The sequence below is a fragment of the Chaetodon auriga genome, chromosome 2 (genome assembly GCF_051107435.1).
Source record: "Chaetodon auriga isolate fChaAug3 chromosome 2, fChaAug3.hap1, whole genome shotgun sequence".
Lineage (NCBI taxonomy): Eukaryota > Metazoa > Chordata > Actinopteri > Chaetodontiformes > Chaetodontidae > Chaetodon > Chaetodon auriga.
The window spans coordinates 19,829,153-19,856,819 of NC_135075.1; the positions used below are offsets into that span (position 1 = coordinate 19,829,153).

The 27,667-nt window shown below is 41.5% G+C and overlaps 1 protein-coding gene across 2 annotated transcripts in view; it reads right to left on the reverse strand.

Annotated features, from left to right (window-relative positions):
- The window catches only part of atg7 (ATG7 autophagy related 7 homolog (S. cerevisiae)), a 59,422-nt gene extending 35,080 nt beyond the window's left edge, over window positions 1–24,342 (reverse strand). The window contains exons 1-16 of one of the 2 annotated variants that reach the window (XM_076739562.1): window positions 23,845–24,342; window positions 22,110–22,321; window positions 21,903–21,957; window positions 20,792–20,909; window positions 20,577–20,654; window positions 20,014–20,130; window positions 18,596–18,742; window positions 18,256–18,344; window positions 15,463–15,584; window positions 13,734–13,824; window positions 13,314–13,458; window positions 11,835–11,993; window positions 8,966–9,160; window positions 7,491–7,736; window positions 5,847–5,962; window positions 3,369–3,444 (exon numbers count right to left, since the gene is read on the reverse strand). In XM_076739562.1, coding sequence (XP_076595677.1) covers window positions 3,369–3,444; window positions 5,847–5,962; window positions 7,491–7,736; window positions 8,966–9,160; window positions 11,835–11,993; window positions 13,314–13,458; window positions 13,734–13,824; window positions 15,463–15,584; window positions 18,256–18,344; window positions 18,596–18,742; window positions 20,014–20,130; window positions 20,577–20,654; window positions 20,792–20,909; window positions 21,903–21,957; window positions 22,110–22,281 — 1,926 coding nt within the window. In that variant the 5' untranslated portion in view covers window positions 22,282–22,321; window positions 23,845–24,342. Of the gene's footprint in view, window positions 1–3,368; window positions 3,445–5,846; window positions 5,963–7,490; window positions 7,737–8,965; window positions 9,161–11,834; window positions 11,994–13,313; window positions 13,459–13,733; window positions 13,825–15,462; window positions 15,585–18,255; window positions 18,345–18,595; window positions 18,743–20,013; window positions 20,131–20,576; window positions 20,655–20,791; window positions 20,910–21,902; window positions 21,958–22,109; window positions 22,322–23,762; window positions 23,797–23,844 lie in introns of those variants that run through there. The other variant, XM_076739571.1, reaches the window with a different exon arrangement.
- Window positions 24,343–27,667: the final 3,325 nt, after the last annotated feature.

A 27,667-nucleotide genomic window follows, 5' to 3' on the forward strand; every position in this document is an offset into this window, starting at 1 on the left:
AAACAGAAACAGATTTCAGGGTCGAAAGCTGAAGGGGGTGACAATCATATATTGACAAAAGAAAAGGGGTGGAGCCTATCCCAGCTGTCAACGGGCAAGAGGCGGGGTACACCCTGAACCGGTCGCCAGTCGATTGCAGGGCAACATATAGAGACAGACCTAAGGACAATTGAGAGTCACCAATTAACCTAATGAGCATGTTTTTGGTCTGTGGGTGTTTTTGGTCTGTGGTAGGAAGAACCCACGCATGCACGGGAAGAACATGCAAACTTCACACACAAAGGCCCGACCCGGGGATCGAACCGGTGACCTTCTTGCTGTGAGAACGCACTACCAGCTGCGCCACCGTGCACCCACGTCGAGTCCTATACTATACTTAAAGGCACTTGCAAATAAAGAAGATGTCATGTAGTTTCAGTGAACCACCACAAGTTGTCACTGTGGCACCACAGAAAAGATGGCCCCCAGCTTCAAACGAATCAACTGCAGTGTGTTGAATTAGCAGCGGACCGCTGTAGGAACAGGCCCGTCATATATACAAAAACTGGACACACACACACACACGCACACACACACACACACACACACACACACACACACACACACAAACACAAACACACACAGTGCTTGCACCCTCATGCATATTAATTGCTGCGTTACTCTCTCTCAAGCCATCATCATCTTATTCCCTCGCCTTCACTCTCTCTTTGCAAGACCACACACACACACACACACACACACACACACACACACACACACACACACACGCACACACACACACAGACACACAGACACAGGACGACGCATTTGCATGCCATTTTTCTCTGGATTATTTGGTTGAAATGCCATGAGCTGCAGAGGTGTCAAGCGAATGGCAAAAAATCAGATTCTCAGGGTGATGAATACTGATGATGATGATGCAAATGGAGGTGGTGAAACACTTGAGTGTGTGAGTAAGCAGAAGGACGCTGCTGGCAAGCCGCAGATCGTCTTGTCTTCTACTATTTGGTGACCCTCCAGTCCAGAGGACATGATTATCATTTCAATTATGCTGGTTATGTTTTGAAAAGGTTTTGTGTACAGCAAAGCATTCTTGGAAAAATATTCAATTAATATTAAGTTTTTTTCTTGGTACCATCAACAGGGCTTCCCTTCAGGTCTTCGTCATCTGAGAACAATATTTTTTAACGTCATGATTGTTTCCTTTGTGTTGTTGCTGCATGTCTGACCTCATGCTAACATTCACGTTTGTGTTTTGACCTTTTTTTTTCCCCCCAGTCAAATCAGCTTATAGATCAGTGAAAGAAGTGCACTGTTAGGAATCTCCATCCAGGAGGAGGCACACACAGCAGCCACTCCTCACAACTGCCTGTGACCTACATCACTCCAACAAACCATTCACAAACACAGTAACACACAAAAACAGCGACACAAAGGCATTCATCCAGACGAGCACACGCACACACACAAACTTCCCTTTCTTCTCCTCAGTTCTTTGGCAAGTGAACTGGCCAACTCACTGATTATGACGATGTATTACGTTAATGTATTGAACTCTGAGTTTCCCCCACTAAAGACTCGAGTGACCCATTCATTCGATTCTGCTCTGAACTCGACCTCCATCTACGACACAGAATTTATTTTGGTCCCCATAACAGAAGTTGCGTGTCAGATCTCATTATGGCCCATTGTGGTGAGCCACTGGGCTTTATTCTCTTCTCATTTCTAATTTCGAGCATCCTCATACACGAAGAGCAGAATAAGAATCATTCCAGTAGATAATACACAAAGACGTGCATATCTGCAGCCGAAGCAAAGCGAAGGCTTCTCTTAATTCTGATGGTTTTACGATATGTGGACTCTTAATTAAGAATCTTCTGTCATTTCTATGTCTTTCATTTTAAACAACTGACCATTAAAATGATCAGAATAGAAACCCCTGGGCGTTGCAGTGTAATATAAAACAACAGTTTTGGCTTCACAGGCGTAGTCAGGGGGATGGATATCAGCTTTGGACAGATTTGACACATCAGATTTCTCAGCATGAACTGACTGCAGTACACACACAGTCAAAGCACGTTAGAGTTCACCATAATAGGACTTTTAACAACTCCCTTTGTTGGACAGCCTAAGCTTCACCACGGTACTGACTTTGTGTAAAGATGTTCTAATTTGCCCTCTGAACCGGTGCTTAACATGCACAATGGCCAATCAGCATGAGGCATTGGTGTGACAGTGGTTTCACACACTGATGACAACAAACATCTTAAGTGGGTCCTAAGGTATTTATAGCAGAGCTGTTATACTGCGCAGTACTACATTACACTGGTGCATCTTTCTGAGTGATAATAAAGACGCTGCAGAACGTAACCCAGACACGAGAGAGATGTTGATCCGTGCAAGCATCTTTCATCTAGACTCGAGGCCAGAATGTCACACTGTAGCCTCCTTCAGGTTGAATACTTCGTGGGCCTGTCATATGCACCTTGTCACCACTTGTTACCCTGTATATGTCACTGACTGACTGTCTCTACACTTTTGTAGCTCTTTCAGTGTCCATCAGGGGCGCTCACCTTGTAGATTTCATAGAATTTACCTGTTTCCATGAAATTAGGAGCTACTGAATGCTCTTTCAAGTCCAATTTATTGTAGTTGTTTGTAGTTACTCCATATGGCCACTGTTCTCATGTTTTTCTGTTAAGGACTCTGAGGACTGCTTCACGAAATGAGTAAATACAACACATCAAAGACTCACTTTATTAGGCACACCTGTAAAAATCAAATGCAATCCAACAGCCTGCCCATAACTAATAATAATTGGATGATAATAAAGAAAATAATTTTCAGTTTTATTTGGAAAGGGGGCAGGCAAGTGGAGGGGAACGTCCTCAGTGTAAAACCCTGATTCCAGAGAAGTTTGGACGCTGCGTTTAACATAAATAAAACAATTTGCTAATCCTTTTTGACATGTACTCAATTGCAAACCGTACAAATACAAAATATTTAATGATTTATGTCATCAACTTCATTGATTTTTGTTCTACACGTTTCATACAAGTTGGGACAGGAGCAAGAAATACTCCAAAAACACCTGTTTGGATCATTCCACAGGTAAACAGGTTCACTGGTAGCAGGTGATAGTATCACGACTGGGTATGAAAGGGGCATCCTGGAAAGGCTCAGTCGTTCACAGGATGGAGTGAGGTTCACCACTTTGTGAACACATGACTGTAAAAGGATATTAACACATGGGTTTTACACAGTGCCCCAGCTTTTTTGGAATCAGGGTTGTCAAACATGTTGATGCATGTGAGTGAATATGAATGTGTGTGTGTGTGTGTGTGTGTGTGTGTGTGTGTGTGTCTGACCTGATGTGGCACTAGACCCAAAGAGGTGGGAGGTTCGTTCATTCTATCATCGCTGCTGCTGGCGACTGCATAGCCTCTGAGGATGGAGAAAGAAAGGGAGAAAATTATAGACTGACACGTTTTTCCCCATTTGCCTTTTTGTAGATGGCTGTAACCACAAAAACCTCTTACATCAGGGATAAGCCCCATAGAACAACACATAACCCAATGCATGCTGAATTTGTCAGTCTATACTGAGAACTAAGAGGTCTCATTTACTTGAACATTTAAAAGTTTAAAATTTTCCATGAACTTGGAGAGCGCCTGCTTACCAGTAAATCTAACTAGGTTTAAAAGATGTGACTCCTTATGGATAACAATAACAGATATCAAGTCTCACACTGAGCTCAGAGTGGTTCTGCAAAGTAAGAAATGTCAGTCAAACTGCCGCAACACTAATCCTTGCGTGATAATTTTCTAAGGCCCACGGTCGCTCATGTGAACGCTAGTGCAAGGGCCTTAAAAGGGATAGAGGATAGTGATGGAGGGAACAAACACAGCTATGAAGTGACAAACAAGGACACAGAGAGGGCAGATGCAAGAGACGGGGATCTTGTTGTAAAGGAAGCAGTTACACAACCATAGAGGTACAGAGAGGACATGAAAACGCTATTTCTCTTCTTTGCTTTCTAAGCTTTTTATCCAGGGAAGGCAGAGCAGTTCTGTAACGGCTTATAACATCTCAAAACGCTCCGAGAGAAAATGGCCGTCTTATCTGGCCCAGCAAGCGGCCACTTTAGTATGACTCACCAAAACAGGCACACACAATTATGTCTACACACAGACACACCGTGCACGTGGACACACACTTAATAGGGATGACTACATCCCCATCAGTGTTTTCAAGTGAAAAAAAAAAACACTTGTAAGAATTGAAAATATGGAGCTCGCACAGATTGCCATGTGAAATTGAGAGCTGACTGAATCGCACTGTTGGAGCTTGTGAAGTATAAAAGTGAGAGAAGGATTATAAACGGCAACAAAGCTTCCACAGTGAACACAAGTTTTTGGGCATAAATGAATTCGAGGAGCTGTGCTACAACCAAATTAAGGATACTACCTGCAGTGCAGTAAGACCTCAGCTGCAATGCAGCTACATCAAAAGTAAGCCAGCAAAGCTTACTTAAAGTTTCAGAGTCACAACCTCAAAGACGCCAGCATAAAGCTCTGATGAGAGGGCACCATGGAGATGCTGGTGATCAGGGCCGATGGCGGGTGGTATGTATATGAGTGTGTGACTGATCTTTCGTTGGATTCTGATTTCAAAATCTCAAATAACCATCACATATCAAATGGTGAAACTGAGAAATTTCATTGAAATCCTCATGTAGAATTTGATGCCAGCAACACATTTCAAAAAATGTGACACTGGCAACAAAAGACTTGCAAAGTTGTGAAATGCTAAAAGAAAACAGCTGGTGGAACATCTCACAATGAATGCAGTTAACTGGCAACAGGTTAGTCACATGATTGGATATAAAAAGAGTCTTTCTGAAGTAAAGATGGGGAGGGGTTCACCCCTCTGTGACAGGGGATTTCATTGTCTGCAGTACACAATGTAGAGAATCTGAAGACCTCTCTGTACACACAAGACAAGGCCAAAAACCAGTACTGGCTGGCCGTGATCATCGGGCCCTCAGACAGCACTGCAATGAAAACAGACACAGTTCTGTGGTGGACATCACAGCACGGGCTCAGGAACACTTCCAAAAACCATCGTCTATGGACACAGTTCATCGCCGCAAAGAGGAAACCGTATATAAACCAGATCCGCCCTCCCTGGTCCAGAGCTCATTTAAGATGGACTGAGGCAAAGTGGAAAACTGTCCAGTGGTCTGACGAGAAATTCCCTTTGGAAATCATGGACGCTGTGTCCTCCGGGCTGAAGAGGAGAGGGACCATCCGGCTTGTTATCAACGCACGGTTCAAAAGCCAGCATCCCTGATGGTATGGGGGTGCATTAGTGCACATGGATAACCTGCACATTCATGAAGGTTTAGAAACAGGTTTTGGAGCAACATATGCTGCCAAGCAGACGATGTCTTTTTCAGGGAAAGCCCTGCTTATTTCAAGAAGACAAAGCCAAACCACATTCTGCACGTATTCCAACAGTAGTGAAAGAGTCCAGCTGCTGCAGCCTGCCTGCAGTCCTGACATGTCACCCACTGAAAATGTTTGCCGCATTATGAAACGTAAAGAACAACAAAGGAGACCCCGAGCTGTTGAGCAGCTGAAGTCGTACATCAAGAATGGGAAAACATCCCACTTTGTGATATGTTGTCTTTCTGTTATTTTCAATTAAACATGAGGTTTTACTGTTTTGCAAATCATCACATTCTCTATTTACTTACAGTTTAAACTGTGTCCCCACATGGGGTTGTACTGATTGTAAGACTAATTAGCCCACATCACTTTTTTAAGTCGACTGTATCCACTCACCCTTCACTGTGCTGCAGAATGGACACCATCATCTCAACAGCCAGGGCTCCAGCAATCATGGCCAGACCCGGTCTGCTGACTGTGCACTGCTGATCCAGAGTCCGATCCCTGGTTGACTGTTTACAAAAACAAAACATTAAAAATGAAGCAAACAACTGGCAGTATAGAGTAAGCACAATGATGACATCTCCTCATCTGAGGACACGGGGAATTTGGGCAATCCCTGTCCTACCAAGAAGGCAGAAAATATTTCCATTTTACCTTGAACTGGTTATGTTGATAATCTCATCCACAGTGGCTTAGGTTGAGTTAGCTAGCTAAATGTTTAAATGTCTTGATAGTAGGCTGTTTGCAGCACAATGATTAGCATTCAGCTACGTGGCCTTTTAATCATGCCATGCCATTATCAAAAATTGGACCATCAATGTGTGTACCAAACAGCACGGCGCTTCATTTAATACTCGTCTGGATGATGCACTCTGGATCAACAAACCCACAGATGGAAACATTTTACTGAAATGTAAGCAATTATAGTAAAATAAAAAAAAATAAAAAGCTGTGCAAAAACTATGTTACAGCTGTATTTCACATTCTCGGCATGTTCTTCGTTACAAACAGCTGATTACAGGCGCTGCAGACGACATGTTTGACAACCTGTTGTATCATTTTGCTTCAACACACAGATGATGCACAAAGGAAAACCACTTGTAGCATCATTACATTAATTACAACTTTCTGTTTGTTCACTCAGCAAATTCAATTCCATATTTAACATTTGGAATAGAGTGAGCGCAGGCTGAGCGTCTAATTCAGATGTTAATATCACTACAATCTGTGACAGCCCGGTGCCGTATGGCATTTATAGGAGAAGCCAGAGCTGCGGCCTTCAATAGCTGAAGAACTGCTTACATAAATCATTCATATCAAAAGGTCATGAGGGAAAAAAGAGGAGGAGAAAGAAAGAGAGTCAGAGGTAAAAAAAAAAAAAAAAGAGGTGCAGACAGAATGTGGCTGGCAAGAAAAAGGTGATTCTCACAAGCAGAGAGGTTGTCAAGTGTCAGGTAACCCCACTTCAAAAAACCTGCAGTGTATCACAGCGCTCATGAGAAAAATCCTAACTTTAGTCCTCGACACCCTGCGTCAATATTTTGTTGATCAGCTTAGCGTGTTAGCACATGACTACATTCATTTGGAGTTGTGTTTCTGGCCAACTGTCCGACATTCACTGTCCTTTGAGCTCCGTTTTGGTCTCCAAAAGCGCTCCGCTATGTTCGCCAGCCAGTTGCTAACTGTGTCTGTGAACCATTTGGTGCTGGACAGGTGGTGAACAGTGGAATTATCATTTGCTGGAAACAGCTGCACGCTGTGACTGTAAACAGTGCTGCTGAGAGAGACATCTGCAGGCTGAAAAACCAAAACAGTTACCCAAAAAAAGGCTCCACAGAGGTGAGGTGAACTACAGAGTTGGGCTTAAAGTCTCTGTAGGGTCACACCTTCCACATATTAGTCATTTGACCAATCATTAATATAGAAAGTTGTGTTTTTACCAAATTGTTTTAGATTTTTGCACATGTGCTTGTCCTTGGTGCATTACATGAGTTAATGAGTTGAGTGTATGCTTGTTATGTGTGTGCATTTCCTCACATCTCCTGGTGCAACAACATCATTGCAGAAGTAGCAGCCCAGCTTGTGTCCTGGGATGTTGGAGAACAGAGAGGATCCCGGGACCGAGGGTGCAGAGCCGGCCGGCGTGGAGGACGAGGAGGAAGCCGAAGAGCAGGAAGAAGAAGAGTCTGGACCTGCAGAAGCACTCTGACTGATGGGGGGTTTTTTCAGGCCGTGGCGCATCACGACAAATGTGTCAAAGCCAAGAGCGGCATTCACCACAAGCTGCAAAGTGAAAGACAACAATTATGGGGAATCATGGTAATAAAAGGTTTTTACAAAGCACAGCACATTTCAACCAAATCCAATTAACTAAATGGCTTGTTTTACACAATGTGTTGAATCATTTCAAAAAGCAATGACACAAAACATTAATAGGCACTTTACAATGCTGAAAGCATCGAGACTTTCAGAGAAGCAATGGAAATAAATTGTGAAGCCAATTTGCGGTGAAGTCTGAAGCAGCCCCACAGCACAAATGGCCAAACAACCTCTCAGCCGAGCCGGCCATGAAGAAAACCTAATTAGCAGCCCAAGAAACACTGCTGCTAATACGCCAACATAGGAGTTGCATCAGTGCAACCACTGGAGGCCTTAAAAGTTCCTGACAGAGTGTTCAATTATCTAACGTTGCCTGGCAACAAATATAATTCAGACCACTAAAGACAGAAAAGAGAAAGAAAATTTGACGGAAACAGAAAATGTTTTCAAGCAATTTCAATTTCCTGGAAGAGAAGACAAACAGTCCTAACTTCAAAGTAAGTAAAACAGGACCAACGTTTCAAAGTGATAAACGTCTCCTGCCATCGTGCTGATCAACTGGATCCTCACGCTTTGACTACCCTGAGCACATAATGTATGCAGACCTGATTGCTGTGGAATGTATCTGCAGCACGTGCCATGAAGCGCTGTTCGTAGCACTGTGAGTCACAGGCACAGCCACACACAGAGAGCTTTTGCTGTGGGGTTGTGTCCTCAGATTTTGGCTTTTGGAGAAGAAGTACCTTGTAAAGTTCTTCTGGCTAGTAGTACAGTATAAATGTAACATGAGCCACTTAAGCATCCAGTGAACATGTTGAGGTTGACACCATGTTTCTGCTCACCTGATGAGTGTAAATTGAATATTCAGTCTCTCTTTCCCAACTCAGAGAAAACATGTGAGTCTTCAGGTGCTACATGTTGGACTTTGTTCACCACCTAGTCCCTAACTTTGTCTCTCTGCCATTTGGTGTTTTTTTAACCACTCAGTAAACGTGCAAACCAAAACAATGAGTTAAAAGAGGCTAAAATGCTCCACAGACGTGCATGGCTGAGTGATAATTCTCTGTGTGTCCATCAACGCAAGCGCCTACTTTCACATTAGACATTGTCATTTGCTCTCTGACCCCAACCCTGCCGGTTGGTGACAGCGTGGCTGTTGTGTTCATTGCACATACTGCACTGTTCCTTCTTACCTTCCTCTTGCTGGCAGCTATCACTGTAGGCAGCCAGCGGCTCTCCCTTGTATCCATTAGTAAAAAGACCACATCATGTTCTGAAATGAGCTTCTCCAGCTGCTCAACATCCCTCTGGGCCTGGGAAAGAGTGGCCTGAGAGAAGTTCACTGGGTGGCCGGGCATGGGGATGCTCATATTGTAACCCTCTGCATTCTGAAGGAGGAGAGAGACAAAACAAAACTGAGTCCACATGTGTGGTAAAATGCAAAGTTCAGTTCACATTCAAACTGTCTTCTTTATGGAAACAGATGTTTTCCTTTCGGTTTTCATTTTGCATTGACAGTAAAATCCACGTCTCACAGCCTGAAGGAGGCTGATGTGTCAAAAAGCCTTTATTTGCCTGGCCTGTAGATGGTGACACAGTCAAACACTTACGTGCGCTTCAGATTTGATAATGTCCATACGGTACATAGTAATATGCAACGTATCATACATATCTGTACTCCTTACTGTTAACCTGTTAACTTCTATTAACATTTATAACACTTTCTGGCATTACGTGCACTTGTTTTTGGCACCTTGCTGATAATCTTTCATTATTATTTGTATTTTGTATATTTGCACTCTATCCTACTTCTTCCTGCAACATTTTCCCTCAGGATAAATAAAGTAATGTTTTATCTTAGTATCTCTGCATCTACATGTTCAAACTGCTGCTGCTTTACCTTTCTTGCAGATGCATCATGGGTATATGCAAGACTCACTCCATGCAACTCATAAACACGTACATTTTAAACAGTGTACAAAAGGCACAATGAAATGTCCTTCAGTATGTCCATACTTTATGTGTCATAGGGTTTTTACACAAAAGGCTTTATTGGCTGTAGAAAATCATGAAAAAGAAAAAATTCTTTTCAATTCATTTCTTGAACTTTGATCAGCTGCTGTGTGAGAAGCAAGAAGCTGACACCGCAACAAAACCGGGGCCAAATATGCCTTTTTGGTATGCTCGCTGCCGGCTGAAATACTAGTCTAGGCAAATAAGTGAGGACACAGTCAATGCAGTCACCACACAGTCCCTCTGTGGGAGGTGTGATCACGTCACCGACGCAGCTGACCTGAGGCCAGTGCGGGCTTGGCTCTCCTGTATAGGCAGAGGGGTAGAGCATGAAACCTTGAATGGCCACTTCCAATTTAAACGTGCATCACGGTGGCTATCTCCAGTGATTGCAGCTTTGTCAGTGAGGCAGATGGAAATGTCAGGAGCAACTTCATAGTCAAGAGCAGAGCAGGAAAGGACAAAGTCGAGAAGGCCACTATTACAGAATCAGCACATCGACTTCCTTCGCTCTCAACATTCAAGAGTAGGAGCTCTTAACCAAGTCCTGAATTTACATCTCACTTTGACGCAAGCGTTGCTAAGCATTCGGGGGGTGATTTCAGGCTGCAGAGATGCTAATTATCATCCAATTTCAACTGTAAACAACATCAACTGGCAGCCAGAAAATACAGAAAAAAGCGTTTATCCTTTTTTTTTCTGTATTTTCTGGCTTTTCTGGCATTTCATGACAATTCAACCACTGTTGATATCTTCAACCACCTCTGACCCGACTGTTGACAAAACGTCAGGTGAGTATTTGTCCACAGACAAAATATGAAATCTGCTCACGATCTTTTCAACATTGTGACCTTGTATGAACCGGTTCCTCTCGTCTCTGTGCTCTCTGCTCACTGTGTTCATATTTCTTTCCCTCTTTCAAACTGGCACCTGATGCCCCTGTGTTTGTTGGAAAACAAGCAGGGAAGAGAGACAGGCAGGTACACGCCCACGCTGATTAAAAATAGGACGGCAGGTATGGATGCAGCGCGTATAGGAGGGAAACACATTGTGACAAAACAGCGTTGTGCATCAAGCTTTGAGCCTCTGTTCTTTATTTTCATTCCTAAAAGAATAAGACAGAGACTGAAAATGAGAGACAGACAGAGAGAGAAAGACAGTGAGAGACTCAGATAAAGCTGATGACATGGTAACATGACAATTATTTCTCTGTGTGTGTGTGTGTGCGCACATTTAATGGGGACATCAAAGGTCTTCTTGTCTTTGACACTACAATCTCTGCCCATTGTGTCTCGTTTCAGTTGCGACCTATAACTGAGCTGTGATTGCAAGCTTTGTTGGGTCAGTAACTTTAAAATGAGGCGTCAATCTTACGGAGGCAAATGCCATCGCAGCAAACCAATCAGACAGCGTGCGAGTCTGCTGCCTCGAAGCCCGGAGGGGAAAACATTTGATTACACAGACTGCGCTCTACTTTTCTGATACAGGACTCTGCATAAGCATTTAAAAAGTAATATCCGAAAGGCCAGAAACAATCACAGGTTCACAGGACTTCAGCTTTAAACCTTTAAATTGTGGCCGACGGCACAGTTAGCCTCCTGGCATCACACCTGCAGTGGGGGAAGAACTGCTAGATAATTTAGTAAATGTAGCAATACCATACCTGAAATTATACAATGACAGGTAAAACTTCTGCATTTACTTCAAAACAGAGCCCTGCTGTGAGTGTTTGGCCGATGTTTCCTGCAGTAATATAGCAAATATCTCCCCCGAGAGAACCCGCTCATTAATTAGCAAAGTAATGAGACCACCAGCATTAATATGCAAGTGACTAGACTCTTCATTTTCTGCATGGATTGGCCGTCACATCTCAGACACGACCAATCAAACAGGAATATGATTAAACTTCAACCAAATTCTGGTGCTGTGATGTCAATGCAGTTATACAGCCGTGACACTTTTCACAGAAGTTTCTAAGAGCAAGCGATGATTCGATCAAGATATCCTATTCCAGAGCCAGAGCTTTAACATTTGGCTTCAAGGACTCACCACACCAGGAAAGATTTTGGTGAGTCGGTCGACAGCTGCCATCGCTTTGGACTTCCCTCCTCCGAGACAGTCTTCAAACTCATAGAGCGGCTGTCGAACTGGGTTGGAGTACGAGATCTTTGCATTGTCGACAAACGTGATGTGTCTGACTCCCCATCCCTGGAGAACAAAGGAGAAGCATTATTCATATTTCTAAATCCCATTATTTTCAAATACTTAACCACTATTACTGACATGAACATTGTCCTTAACAGCTCTTTGTGAGCAGCGTCAGCGGCGGTGAGTGGGAGGTTGGGTGTCCAGTGTGTATTTCAACATTTCTAAGTGTTCATTTGGAAATAATGGATGCATTAGTGTGCAGGTAGTACAACCTTAAGTTATTCTAGCTGTTTTTTCATTAATACCACTCTGTATTAACATTAAGTCTCACCACATTATCAATTACATTACACCAGGGAATTTCTCATGTCTGTGCTGACTAACCGATTGACTAACCTGAAATGATGAAAAAAGAAGCACAGATGTGCATTAAAATGATCACTATAACTGCAGGCAGCTATACAGTGACAGTTCTCCAATGTGGTCATGTAGTTAAAGTTTTTCTGTTTCTCACAATTAAACAAAACATCCAAAACACATTAACACAATTTGTCCAGTTTCACCTTATTCTAGGTTATGCATGTTACGAGATTAAAACTGCTTTAAACATTAAAACATGTCAAAAGCTGAAAGTCTGGATTCATTTCTGAAAAAGAAAAGAAATAACTGACTTCATAACTAGCAGCTTGTAATGTGTGAAAAACCTTTTGGATCTGGTTACTGAACATTGGCATAAATATTATTATTATGATTATACTATCTATTAACTATAAAAAGCAAATTTCAAAGTACGCTTTTGTGTCTAGTTCAGCCAGTGAAAGTTGGGCAGAGAGGAGATGAGATTCCAACAAATCATAAGCAGTTTACATGCAGATCAATGTGTCTGGAGGCTGCCTGTCCCGCCTGTCATAACAAGGCGCTGCCCACATTCTCAGCACTGATAACAGTTATCAATGACGATGATCCCTGTGTAACGGCACATTTTGCAGAGCCGTGAACAGAACTGACTCGTTTACTGTGTCTACAGTTCACTGATATCCTGATTTAATACTTACTGATTTCTCTCTGCAAATGTCAACTGAACCCACGTGCACAATGATATTGCAATTTAACACGTACAACATGAGGTATTTTCCTCTTTAATGTCACAGACTGCCTGTTTATTGTGATCTGCGCTGATCCCATTCGCAGAGTTTTGTTGGTGCTTTGAACCATGATGCTGTCTTATGGCTCACTGGTACAAGACACCGCGAGAGTTTTGTGTAGAACAGAATATTTATCCAGTGTTATCACTAACTTATGCCTGTATGATACTAATGCTAAGCCCTAAAACACAATGTCAGATTCTTTCTTTCTGTTTATTTATCCTTCCACCCTTACCATGAGAGTCCTGGCCACATTGCAGCCCAGAGTCCCGGCTCCCAGCAGCAGACACTTTGTGCTGACCACCTTGTCCAGGTCAAGGGAAGGAACCAGCCTCCATCTCATCAGCTTCAAGTTTAGGTCCACGGACGACTCAGCAAGCCTGCAATCAGTCCATGGAGACAACTGAAGACCCTCTTTGACACAGCATGCATGACTGCAGTAAAACTAAGGAAAATGACATTTGTCTCATTTGTGGCGGTGTCAAGGTGTAAGAACCCAAACCAGCCACTTCACATAATGCAGCAAAGATACAGAATTTTAGTAAATTTTAGTAATTTCATTCATGTATATTAATTAATTGTTGAAACGTGACTTGGACTGTGGACTGATACAGTTCAGTCACACCTAAACACTCCTAAGTACCGTGTTTATTACCTCTTAGGGTCCATGCATTCACTGAGGTTGACCATCCTCGGTCCCATAGCCCCCTTGGGGTTCTTTTCCCAACCCACACTCTTAGGACAGGCTGTGAAAAGAAAAGGCATTAACAGCATAAAATAAACAGAAAATGTCATAAACACAGTAAAAGCAGTAAAACAGTTCAAGTGTTCATTTACCCAAATTATGAAAACACTCCTTCTCACTTCCCTCCTGTGTTATCGAGCCGTGCAGAGATGTTGGTTTTATTTGCTCAACTTTTGATAAACCCATATTTCAGATTTCTGCCTGAGGTGAACTGAGTTTCCCAGAACTGAACACATTTTCAGAAAATGCAACAGCACCGTGCCTTTTCAGGAACAGCATCCCTGTTATTCTGCGTTATACACAGACCTCATTGTCAGCAGTTTTCATTGTGACTTCTTTCTCAATGGTCCCCATGAAAAGTGCTGACAGCATGACGGATGAAGAAAACATATCTTTTATCTTATTCAAGCATAGAATGACTAGTGCTGTGACATTAACACAAAACCATCCCCAAACATTAGCCGCTCTCTCTCTCTATTCACTTCATCGTCCCAGTTGGATTTAATATGGAGACTGGTTAATTTTTATGTTTATTTGTTCACATGAATTAGAGATCGGTCTTTGCAAACAGGAATGATGTGCGTGCACTTTCGTCACCAAAGACACATGTTGATGCAGTGAAAGGCTAACAGCTATATTTGAGCGCAGAGTGGTACTCTGACTATCAAAATGACTTCCTTTTCCTTTTTTCCTTTCATGTCCACACATCCCTCTGTTTCTCACACAGTTCTGATGCAAAGTCGGACTCTGGTTCAGCACTCCTCGTTTACTCGTCGCCAGTCAGCTGTGGTGTTAGATGCACAAATGTTGCTGTGTAATGCAGTGCAAATTAAACAGCCAAAGTTGTGCGGACATCGACAATTAAAGCACGCCGTTTAATTTTGATTCTGAGCCGAGATGTGCGACTGCTAACCAAAAACCATGCAAAAATACTAAATGTGTCCATGCAAAACCAAACAGAACAGCTTAATCTTTTCTGTTTATGAATACATGCTCTCTGAGTTAATTAAACCCAAAGATGTGCTGAAGACGTAGACTGAGGTAAACAAAGACACCTCATCTGAACTCAACAAAACCCTTCACAGATCACAGAGCTCCCCCCTCTCCCACCTGCTATTACAATTTAAATTACTTTCATCCCTTATTCAACAGATAAAGGAATAATGCAGAAGCTGTGTGAGATTAGTGCGGCTTGAAAAGGAAGCAGGAAGTCTCAGTGGAGAGTAAAGTAAGACTCAGGGTTCATATCAGTTACAAGAACAAAGGCACGCACAGACAGACACATACAGCAGACATACCAACACACATACATGTTAGATACTGTTAGATGAGTGCGCGCACACACACACACACAGTTGTGTTTACATCACTTCTGGGAACATTACATAGATTTTCATTCATTTCCCGAAGACTTACTGTAACCACAACCATTACTTGACTCACCCGGACCCTTATCTTATCTTTAACCTTAATCTAAGTCTTAAATGATTTAAGTTGCAGGGACTTGCATTTTATCCTCATAAAGGAAGAAAAGTCCCTACATTGCGACTATGTGAAACAGATTTATGCACAATGTGAGTAATACAAGTACACACACACACACACACACACACACACACACACACGAAATGGAGATTACCTGAGTTGATGGGAAGCTCGGGCAGTTTGATTTGGAAGATGAGACTGTGCTGAATGGAGCGACTTCCCTGCAGAGTTCTGTCCCTGAAACACAGCACGTCCACCGTGTCCATCTTAGAGCCCCTGACACACACAAATAAAGCAGATGCAAAAGTTAAACAATGAAAATAACGCAGGCGCCATGAACGGAGTGCAGATCAGTAGCTATAAAGTGGACATTAGAAAAAAAACAAAACAAAACAGTACAATCTCACATAACAGTGAAATAAAAGACAAATGAGCACTAATAACAACATAATCCACACATGCTAACGCGTCTCCCCATATATGGTACTAAATAACCACAGTCAGATTATACAATCAATCCAGTGAAACAACTGAATAAGCGAGACGTCGTGGCTATGCTGTAATTCTATCTTCGCCCATTTAAGCCAGTATCAACAGTTTATGTTTAACGCTGGGAGAACGTGTAGTCAAGCAGAAGATTGATGGGGTTTGTATTGGATAAAAACTGCCTCTGACCACAGAGCATGAAAGCTAAACGCTCTGAAGGTATTTGCTGCTGATAAGCCGCTGCCATCTCAGGACAGTATTGCTAAAGCGGCCTCGGTGGGAGTTCCTTGTTTATATGAAAAATAATTATTCAATGAAGATGTTTTCGTGCCAGGAAAAACTGAGCGTGAGCAAAAACGATTGAACTTGGAGAACTTGTATACTGCAGAGCGTTTCCAAACTAGCTGAGCACTGAGTGAAACATTCAGCACCAAACGCCATCATCATCCTAATTCCAGCATTCACGGATGATTACGCAGTCTGATGACGTGATGTGGAAACGTTTTTCATTCCTTCTCGGACATTATTGAGATGAACTGGGAGAGATTAGTCCTTGCTTGCTCGTTTAAGATTAGTAATCCATCACGGTTATCATCAAAATCATGTTACTGGTCTGTGGTGAATCCATCCGCACTTCCTGCTTCATCTTAACTTTGAATGCAGGACAAACATTCATTTCAAATCTGTCAATAACGGCGTCACTGTTGATGCTTCAAGAGTACAAAACAGCCTTCCTGCTGATTTGAGGATCTATTTTCTTAAGAATAAGCTCAAAACAAATTTGTACAGTTTGGCTTTTCCTTGTCCTCGGTCTGCGTATGTACGTGTTTCGTCTGTGTTCGAGTGAAATTAATGAAAACAGACATCCGTAAAACATGTTTCATAAAGTATAACTGATTGGATAAAACATCCAAGAGCACTGTTATGGTACAACAGTAGCTGAAATAAAAACATCTTGGCTGTGTATTTCAAAGAAACATCCCCTAATCTGGGTTGCAACAAGATAAGCAACTACCTAAAATGCTAACGCGGGACGTGGACGGTAATGACCTCTTCAAGTGCAGCCTTGTTTAAAATCAAGAGTACATTTCATCTGCAAGCCCGCAGCCTGCTAAATTTGATACAAACAGAGAACTATTTTAGGCACCGCAGATAAGAAAGCTCTCCCATCATTTACTAACATTGTCGTTTCATTTATGCTTTCCCATTATTGCACCAGTCTTTTGAAACTGCTTCCCACTTGCTATCTCAGAACACAGTTTGACCCACTGTCTTTATTTTCCATCATTTGATGCTGAGCTAGAAGTCTGGAAGTTCTGTCTTATCTTTACTATTATTATCAAATGGGTTTTAGTCTCCATCTTATTTTACATACTCCTGCTTTTCAAACCACATGCACATGTTCAATGGCTGCCTTAAGTGTTATAAAATATTATTATTAAAAATATACAGTAGGTGAGAAATAGAGCATTTGATGGCTCGCTAAAAGCTTTACGAGATTCAGGAGTTTCAAGATGCTGCAAATACACAGCATTGCCAAGTTTGTGTGTTTACACCTCTGGTGTCCACAGACAGCAGCTGGTGTGTGTGTGTGTGTCTGTGTGTGTGTCACAGATGGGTCTCGCATGAGTTATTAAACCAGTCATTGTAGTTCACCCAGACTGCGACACTGCATGGTCTATTTCACATAAGATAACATGCATCCATTAGGAAGCCTAGCAACAATCAGGAGCACAGTGCCCTGATAACACACACCTAACTTAGTGGCAAAACTTCTCTTTTTGAGAAATTTGGGGGTAATATTGGAAATCTTGAGGTGGATTAAAAAAGTCTCAGCAGCTTACAATGAAGTCCTCACAGTGAAATGTCTACAGACAAGGATGACTACATCAACGCATTGTATGGAAAGTCTGTGAGGAACATGATGCTGAACAAAATGAACCCTGTTTAACAGGAATACAGCTTTATAAACAAGTCGCATAATCTTAACAGCAGCAGTCATGCCCTGCAAGCCAGTGCTGGCATCTAGGAACAAGAGTAATTCATCAAGTTTATCTCAACCTGGCTAAACTCTTATGACAACACAGTGGCTACGCGACAGCCAGACGGTTATTTTTTTTAGTCTGAGTGTCACAGGAAACTTGGATTTTTGGCTTCATGCAACACTGTTAACTGTTAACTCTGAACTCTGGAAGTTCAGATCAGCATCTTCACTCACACCGATGTTTGTGACCTGCTGCCCAGAAGTCAGAGACAGGAAATTAGTTGAACACCAATTTCCTGCCTTTGACTTTGTTGTTCTGTGCCAAATGAAGTGTAAGATGGAAACGGTGTGTGTTCACAAACACAGCATGTGTTTTGTGTTTTGAAATGCCCAGTGAGGACATACGAGTCCTCTAGTGAACTTCCTCATCTTTTCCCAGCATTCACGAGCACACACACACACACACACACAGCTTACCATCGGTTAGCTATGAGGACCAGCAGATTTCGGAGAGGCCAGCCCGGATGTTGAGACAGAGTACACGGATCATAGACACCCACAGTGACCTAGAAAAACCAAACAGGAGTGTTTACATTACTAAAGTGTGAGTGTGTGTGAGGCAGTATAATATCACAAAATTGAAACTGACGGTAGGAACGAGCCACAAAAAGCTCTGTTTAATACCCTCTGCACAGAACAATCCTATGCTACTTGAATCTTTGAACATTTTATTAGACAATTTTTAACACACTAAAAAAACACACCGTTGCTTTAAAAGATCAAAAATCCAAAAACCTAAAACAAACTGAAGTAGTACCTTCTTAGCACCAGTGAAGAATGTATCCCAGTCCCCAAGTGGAGCCATCTGAACTGTGTCACCTGTGTACTTCATTAGGAAGTAAGGAACCGCCGTGGTCCCTCTTTTGATACACAGACCATCATAGGCCTCCTGCAAGGCTGCGATCTGAGATTAGAAATAATTAGACGTCAGCAATAATCATAGAAACCTTTGTACTGTGTACTTTGTACTCCGAGCCCTCGAGATGTCTGACCTCCACCCTATGGATGAAAATCATTTCGACAGCTTGTTTCCACAATCTCATTCTTTCAGTGGGCCCACCACCACATGAACAGGATAAATCTGACACATTTTACTGTCAGCATGACATCTATAAAAAAGATATTATGGCACTCATTACACAGATAACTCTCGCTGCTAGTGATTAGTGACTGTTAGTGGCGACATACACGGTAATTGTTTAGTGTGTCTGTTCACTCATACTGCCTGTCAGACAACCTCTTGAACCTCATTCTCGAGCTACTGTCATTAAAAATCATTTCTGCTTTACAGAATAAGTCTAATTTGCGCATATTTTACAGGTTAGAATCAGCTTCAAATCGAGACAGAAGGTCTTTTATGGAGACGGTTGCCTCAAAGTGGAAAATCCAAGTCAGAACAGGATCTGTTCGACATTAATCACAATATGACTGGTCACCCTGACAAAAATCTGTAGCCTTTGCTAGCATCTGCTGAAGTTGCGCAAGCATTTCTAAAAGTCTGCCAGAGAAACTGGTCAGCGAAGTAAAGAGATTCTGGCTTCTGGCTTCACTTAAGTGTTGAACTGATTAAACTTTGTCAAGTTGGAATATCGTCTTGTAGCTCATGAATTACTGTTAGGAACTCCCAAGGTGTTAAATAACACCGATATTTCAGGTCGACATAGAAAGAGAACAGAAAGGGAAATGGGGAAGATGGAGAAATTGCCGTCGCTGTGGTCTGCAGCAGTTGGCCTCACGCTGCTCGTGAGTCATTCTGACTCCGTCTTAATGAGGCCTTTTTCACTCCTTCAATCCGCAAACCTGAGAAGTGACGATGCATTTCACTTCATTACACTTTTCTATAACCTGCTTTAGTATCACAGAGCGCAGGCAGATTTAAAGAACACTGCTAGGAGCTGAATCACCAACTGCAACCATTTCAACCATTACGGGGTTAGAAAAGAGGAACTGGGAAGAATATTTACATTTCTGGGCCAACATATGCCAGAAAACCACCAGATAACAGCGTGTACTCTGAACATCATGCAGTGGTTTATGCAGTTTTAACAGTTTTATGTCGAAACTTTGAAAACTCTGAATTTAGGGGAAGGGAATGAGGTGAGGCACCTATGACGTCAAAGTGCACTGGCCAAAACATTCATGCCAGTGGCTGTACAATAATGTCTGAAAGCCAACCTGTTTTGCTGAGAAAACTTGGTCTAGGACAGAAGGCTGTTGGACAATCTTGATCCCCTCTGGGAAGCACAGCGCCGGGAAGCAGAACCAGTAGTAGAAATGGTACTTCTTCAAATCCTGAAAAAAAGACAGCAAAAGTCAAAAGCCAGCATCTGCGACGGTATGGCGGCGTGTTAGTGCCCATGGGTGACTTGCACACCTGTGAAGGCACCATTAATGCTGAAAGGTATACACAGGTTTTGGAGCAACACATGATGCCAACCAGATGGTGTCTTTTTCAGGGACGTCTCTGCTTATTTCAGCCTCCGGACTTTTCCCACATTAAAAATGTGTGGTGCATTATGAAGGGAAAAATACAACAACAGAAACCCTGGGCTGCTGAGCAACTGAGTTTGTATATCAAGAAAGAAGGGGAAAGAATTTGGCTTTCAGTTGAACGTGGGTTGAAAGGGATTTGCAAATCACTGCACTCTGTGTTCATTTTTGTTTTATGCAGCATCGTAACTTTTCTGGAATCAGGGCTGTAGAGCGAACATGTTTCATAAGATCCTGTTTATACGCACCGCAAAGGTCAGCAGAATGAATCTGCAGAGGATGGACGGGTCCTTCAACGCGGCCCCAGACTGTATAGCATCCCATATCTATGAAACGACAGGAGATGAAAAAATGCATTCATTTAAGCATTTAATTCTCAGCTCCACAACTTAACGACCATTTCTGATGTCTGTATGTGAATACGTGTGTGTGACCGAGGAAATTCCCGCTGGATGTCTTCTACCTCTTTGGCCTCTTTCTCCAGCAGAGCCTTCTTATCGGTGGTCTTAAAGGCATCGAGTGTGTTGGTGTTATACAGCGTTCCAATAGCTGGACAGCAGCGGGCTGGCGTCGGACCATCCCTACCAGCAAAACACATCAGATCTTTGCATTAAAGTGTAGACATGAAATCCAACTGTACTCTTTGTGTGCAACATGCCATATTTTATAAATGTGAACACAGTTGCTTTGTTGGAGACTTCAAACCTACACCGACCTGGCTGATAAACTCTAAAAGTCATTCATTAATCCACAACAATGAAAACTCCTCTCCACCTGCATAAGCACTGTTTAAAAGCTCAAAAAGGGAGGCAGTAGTAACTGCATTAGCGTTAATTTTGTTCTGTGACTAAGACGAGACGATGACAAGATGAAGTCATTAAACACTAAATGTGACTGTATTATTGTCCAGACAAGGCTAAAAGGTAGTTTAAAAATAAAATCTTTACCAAAATCACTCTTTATTTTCATTGACAAAAAGAGGGGACAAAATACTATAGACTGTTTTTTTTTTTTTTTAATGCAGCAGCTCTGTGTCCTGTGGTGTGTGAGTGTGTGCCAGGAACAGCAGCAGCACATAACGAGCACAGTCAGAGACAGCCAAGAGTCAGAGCAACTTCCATCAACTGTTCTACAGGAAACAAGTTGACAAGTGACAGTGATAACAGGGCCAAGAGAAAGACAAGAGATGATCATTGGCCCAAAAAAATGAATAAGAAACCAAATCTTTGACCCTGTATGTATAATTTACATATATTTCAATGCATAATTTTACTTGAACTTGAATTTGACTTATAGATGAAAAATTCAATGCTGGTTTATTGCCGAAGAAATTGAAGAAACAAAATTATGTGAAACAAACCTATTCATAACTTAGATAACTCGTTTACTGTCAGAGCCTGTAAGACTTCTCACAATTCATTTGATAGTGGTTGCAGGTTCTGAACGGTGTTTCATTGGTGGCTCAACCCTCTTAGTTAGATTTGTATGTATTCATCGCCCTTTTAAAGACTAAATAATAAGAGAACTGAGGGTTGGACAGGCTTTATAAAGGAAACATACAGCATCGTACTTACACTTCAAATGCACTGAATTCCAACGTCAAGCGAGTGGGCAAGCCAAGCGGGTCACCTGCAGGACAGACAGACATGTAAATAACGAAATGGCTGTGACACTGCATACATAACATACTGTTTGCATGCTGTATGTCTGGATATGTCAAAAAAAGTGAAAAACGAGCAACTGAAGAGCCGTCGTTATAATGATACTGTCCGACCCCTCACCGTTATAGTAATATCCTTTGATACATTTAGGGCTCTCGTCCAATCTGTAGTCGTCGAGCTTCTTCTGAGTAAGCTGGTGCCAGAAGCCTGCCTCCAGCGCGCTGCTGAAGGGAGCAAACTGCAGCTTGACGTCTGCAGCGGACGGTGCTGCGTCACCGGTGTCAGATGCCATCACAACTTCACTAACTGGCCGCGCAGCCAAGTACTACAAGCTGTGAAATGAAACAGCTGTGGGTTACAAAACAGTGGCAGGCTCTGTAATCTGTCTTGACTTACACTCGCTGACGGTATGAAGGTTACACTCACAGTAACAAACAGGCTATAAACACACAATAAAAATCAAATACCATATGTGTATAATATTGTGTGAAATTAAAATAAAGCATTTGTTCACACACAAAACATCTTCTGTTCTCTTTCCTTTAAGGGTCATCGTAACTGATAACTATACTACTACTACTAATAACAATAATATTAATAATTGTATAATATTGTACACCAGCGTTCTCAACTAACTAACTTATTACTCAGAGGTCTGCATCTGATTTTCATTTAAGGTCAGAGGTTCGGTACTTGAAGCAGACGAGGCTCAGACAGTTAGCGCATATTTATTTCTGACATATTGTTACATATTCTACTTTTACGCTTGCTGTAAAAATTGTGTACAAGAGAGAACCAGACACATTCTGTATGTTTAGCCAAGCAAATTCTCCACTGCAACGTTAATTTGTGAACTCGGCAGCAGCAACACACAACAGTTTCTCCAGCAGTTGCGATGACAATGATATCAATGACGTTAAACCACATTCATCAGGCTGTGACTGATCTCCAGCCACACTGTACATTCAATGTCACTTACCATTTATAGAGCAAAACAAACTTCAGAATAGAAAATTTTAGACTTCATAGAACATTGTATCATATGCCGTGAAACCGTGATATTTTCTGAGACAATACATAAAATGTACTTCATTTTGACAAATAAATGTTTTAGTCATTTATAACATACGCAAGTAGTCCTCTGTTTTTGGCTTTTTCATATCATCAATAAGATATTATACCGTAAGTCAGATATGACAAGATACGGTAAGACAATACTTTATTGATCCATGGAGAGAAACTCATCAAAGAAGAATTCAGTTTTTTAGTGTTGGCAAATCAAATGAACAATTTCACATCTCGTTGTTCCCTGTGATAAGCATTTGTCATTAGCTCTAGCATATTAATCTTAATCTCAAAAGTAATATATGGTTTAACCTATCACAGATACAAGCTTAGTATACAATTGCTATGCCACCTGATAACATCTAACACGACTGATGTCAACATTTTGACATATTTTCGCTGTTTATATAAACTAGAAATGCAACGAGTCATGTGTTATTGGGATTATTTTTGACTGGCAAAAATTTACCACCAACACCTCCAACTCTTCGACACTTTAAAGGTCTTCTTTAGTATTTCAGGTAAGCTAATGTATGTTCAAATTCCTTTTTCTTTTTCAGGACTTTCACACGTTTCAGTAACATAAGAGAGACCACACAGTGGAAGCAGAAGCTTTCACATCCTGAACTGCTCTAACATTCATTTACACAGAACGAGCATCTCCAAGGACTAAAAATCACAATATTATGACATAAATGCATTTCTAACCAGATAAACTGCACTAACGTTAAACACGCCACACATTCCGTTCATTTGTCAAACAGCAACAAGCTCAGTTTTGTACACTTACCAGAAATCCTTACTTCCTGGTCACGTTGATCATGTGATCATGGGACTTGTCAATAAAGCAATGCACTCTGGGTACGTAGCCAGCCAGCTAGCTTAGCTGCTACATAAGTCTAACTGTGTGCTTTATGGTGCATGTACCATTGAATAAAATATAAAGAACCAAAATACAAACAAGAAAGCGCAAACGATGAAGCAGGAGAAAACTGACAAAAACTTATACGCGCCGTTTCTTTTCATGTCGGACCGGACATGTACGGTTGTTAAGGGTGCAAGCTACCAAGGACTGACGTTATAGTTTGCTACACTCGTACCAGGTTTAAGCAAGTGAACCCACAAACGAAACGTATACGTATTTAAACAGGAAGAGTCCCTAATTTCGGAAATGTAGGAAAGTTGCTACGAGCTCATTTTCACTGCGATGATCACCTGGAAATGAGAAAAAATCTCCATCAAGGCAGGAGAGTGTGCGGCAACGAATTAGGGACCGTCTATAAAGTGTACTGCTGGGAAAAAAACGGACGGTTTGACTTCAAATTCAGGAATGCACGCGAACCTCAGCAGCTTTTACTGTGGCTTTTCTAGGCAGTTTATTTTATTTTATTTTTTTTATGATTAGGAAAGCTATATATAGTTAAGGGCACAAAAAGTAACTCCAAGGACCAGCACCAAAGGAGGTCATGAAATCTGGAAAATATGTTGTTATTTTTTTTTTTTTTTTTATTAATTTGAAATACTTAAATTATATATTCAGTGTATTTTATTTCCTAGCCCACTTAAAAGAAAATTTGATAGAGAAATTACAATCTTTGATTACTTTTTTCTTTTGTTTCCTGCAAAGCACTCAAATACAAATGTATATGTTGATAAAACAAACAAACATAAATTACCATTGGTCTTTTGGGGGATTCTTTAAAACAGCTTTTTAGGTCACAGGATGGGAATTTGTGATTCAGTCTTACTATAACCACTTTCAGCAGCACAGAATATTTGGGTCATGGCTATATCGGGCTTCCTTGAACAACAAAACAGCAACAGCTGCAAATATTTAACTAAAGTGTCATAAACCACTGAACTTTGCATCTTACAGCTAAAGCATAGGCATACATTAAAGTGTCAGGTGGATTTATGGACTGTTGTGAAATGATGGAATAAAACACTCAGAAACTGATTTACCACTCAGTTCACTAGTGAGTGGTGAATTTACTGAACCTAAACTCGGCTGGGTTCAGTTCAGTGACGTTCTACGAACCACTTTAAGCAGTTAAACAAGGCAACTGATCCTGACAGTGAGCTCCATGAAACACTGTGATCTTCCAGTCAAACCTGTTTGTGTTGCTGTCCTTATGCACTTTTTAAGCTGCTGGATTTAAGATGCATTCCTGAATCAACCACCAGGCACAAATTAGTTCTTTTAAGTAGCTTTTGTGTTGTTGATGTGTTTTTAGGTGTAATAAGTGTTAAATTATTAAGGTAAATTATTTTGGTTAGTGTAAGTGTAAGAGTTTCATAATGGTTTTCCTTAGCTGTAATTCACCCTGGTCAGAGCAACTGTTGAGTCTGAATATCGCCCTACATTCAGAACATCAAGTTGGACCCTCTAACCCACTCAAAGCTGTATAAATGAAACAAACAGACAGCTTTTGAATAATGTAACATTTCCCTTGGCACATCAAACAGCTGAGTGACAGTCTCTTCTTCACACTTACCATTGTCCTGTTTTAATTTCTCAGTCTTTTTCACTGCCAGTAGAATACCTCCTCTTCATTTTGTGTGAGCGAATCGAGGTGCATTCTTTAATCAGACTCGCACAAGTCACATTTCACTTGAATAAAACTGGGCTCCTTTAGAGCGATTTGAAGATCCATGTTTTGTTACACATGTTACACACCACAGAAATCCACAAAAGAGACCACTACCACACATGTGTAAAGAGACATTTTGAGGGGCCATGGATGAATAAAAGAAAATGCCCTCTTTATTCTAGTCAAGAGTTCAAAGCTAACACTGACCACTTAGCCAAATGCCTCAAACAGTTTCAGTTTGGCGTGCTGTGCAATTGTCTGATTAATGAGCGCTTCAGTTTTAGGCAAACATGAAAAAGAACTTTAAATCACCCACCATAAATTAAGCACAAATAATGAGGAACAACTTTCCTCCTGTTCAAAGAGTGCAGAAGTCTTCCCTAATTCACTCATTAAAAGCTGACGTTGATGGCGATGATGTTGACTCTCACTGGATTGGAGCTTGGCAAACTTTCTTACAATAACAGTAACAACTGCACAAATTACAATTCTGCTTGTTTGGTCAAGGGCACATTTCAGACAAAGCGCTCCAGCCCCTAGGGCCACTATGTTGTGCGCGTCTGTGCTACTAGTAGTTAAAGTAATAGGGGTTGTATGGTGTAAAAACATTTATATTAATGCCAGCCTGTGGTTTCTTTGCCACAACATGAAGAATAAGACAAAGATATTGATGTCTTCAGCCTGGGTGTGTACTACAGCACTGTTAGTTGGCATTGAAGTACGGATGGCGTAAAAAGAGCTAAGCTAACCGCTCTGACACTTACCAAATTAAACTGTTTTTACAATGGATCTTGTTTCGACTGGGCTTTTGGCCTGTATTTCTGGTTTCCACGTGTTTTATTACCATTCGTGTTGGTTTTGGCAAACGTGCATGTGCAGGCTCTATTTGTACAACTAACAAAGTGCTTAGCTTCTCTTCTGACCTAAAGAGACGTATTAGATTTATCAGAGTCAACTGTCACTGTGCTGGTAATGTTTTCACTGTTGCCATGGTTACAACCCGCATAAGGCTGTTTTCTGTTGGTGGTTTTTTCTTCAGCTACGATGAAAACAGAGGACTGTGCCGCATATTGGTTTGTGTGGATAGACTGCGCCCACTTTAAATTCGTTGTATGAATTTAGACGGTGTTGTATGTTGTAAAGATTTTAAAGCACTTTGAGGAAAAATTTGCAATTTGGAGCATATGCTTCATGTATATACTGTGTATATATATATATATATTAAAACATACGCCCTCTTTCTGCTGTCACTCAAATGATAGGTGAGCTCTGGTAGTCATAACATGGAGCATAATTGAAAACAACATCATCATCATTAAATCAAATGCTAGACAGAAACCTTTGCTTTCTCTTGTCAATAATAAAACTCTGGGGGAGTTCAATGAGGCCGGACAGCAGCTAAAATTGCTTGTGAAAAGTCTCCAAATTGAAAATCCATTATTGCAGAAATGTCCATGAGATCGACATGGCTATCAAAACATTCGGTGGCCACATGATGAGAGAATTGTTGCAGTGGGACAGAATACACAGTAAAACTACCTCACTGGAAGATGAGGGCTGTTTTTCATATCTACTACCAGATCGTGATGGCTTTGATCTGTGAGCAAATTTAAATCAACATCGGAAACATCATTGTTTTTTCTGCATGCCAGCCTCACACTGGCTCCATCTTGTTGACAGAGATGTACTGTAGAGTGCAATCATACACGCGTGCTTCATCTGTTCACATCATCACCTCTTCCTGCTCACTTCCACCCCCCTCTGATTTGTTTGATTTGGCTAAGTCGTGACTCATCAACCCGTCTGCGTTTACTGGACACATTATGGGTTTCTTCATGGAGATTTTGTTGTCATGGCCATTTAAGACATTCCAGCCTCGACCTTACATACGCTGTGCGGTATGATTCACATGTTAAAAACCTGAAAGACAGTAAAAGGCCTCTGACATGAGAAAAATGGAATTTATTGAACACGAAAAACTGTTTTTGAAGATGTGAACACGTCGTTTGAATGGAAATTCTG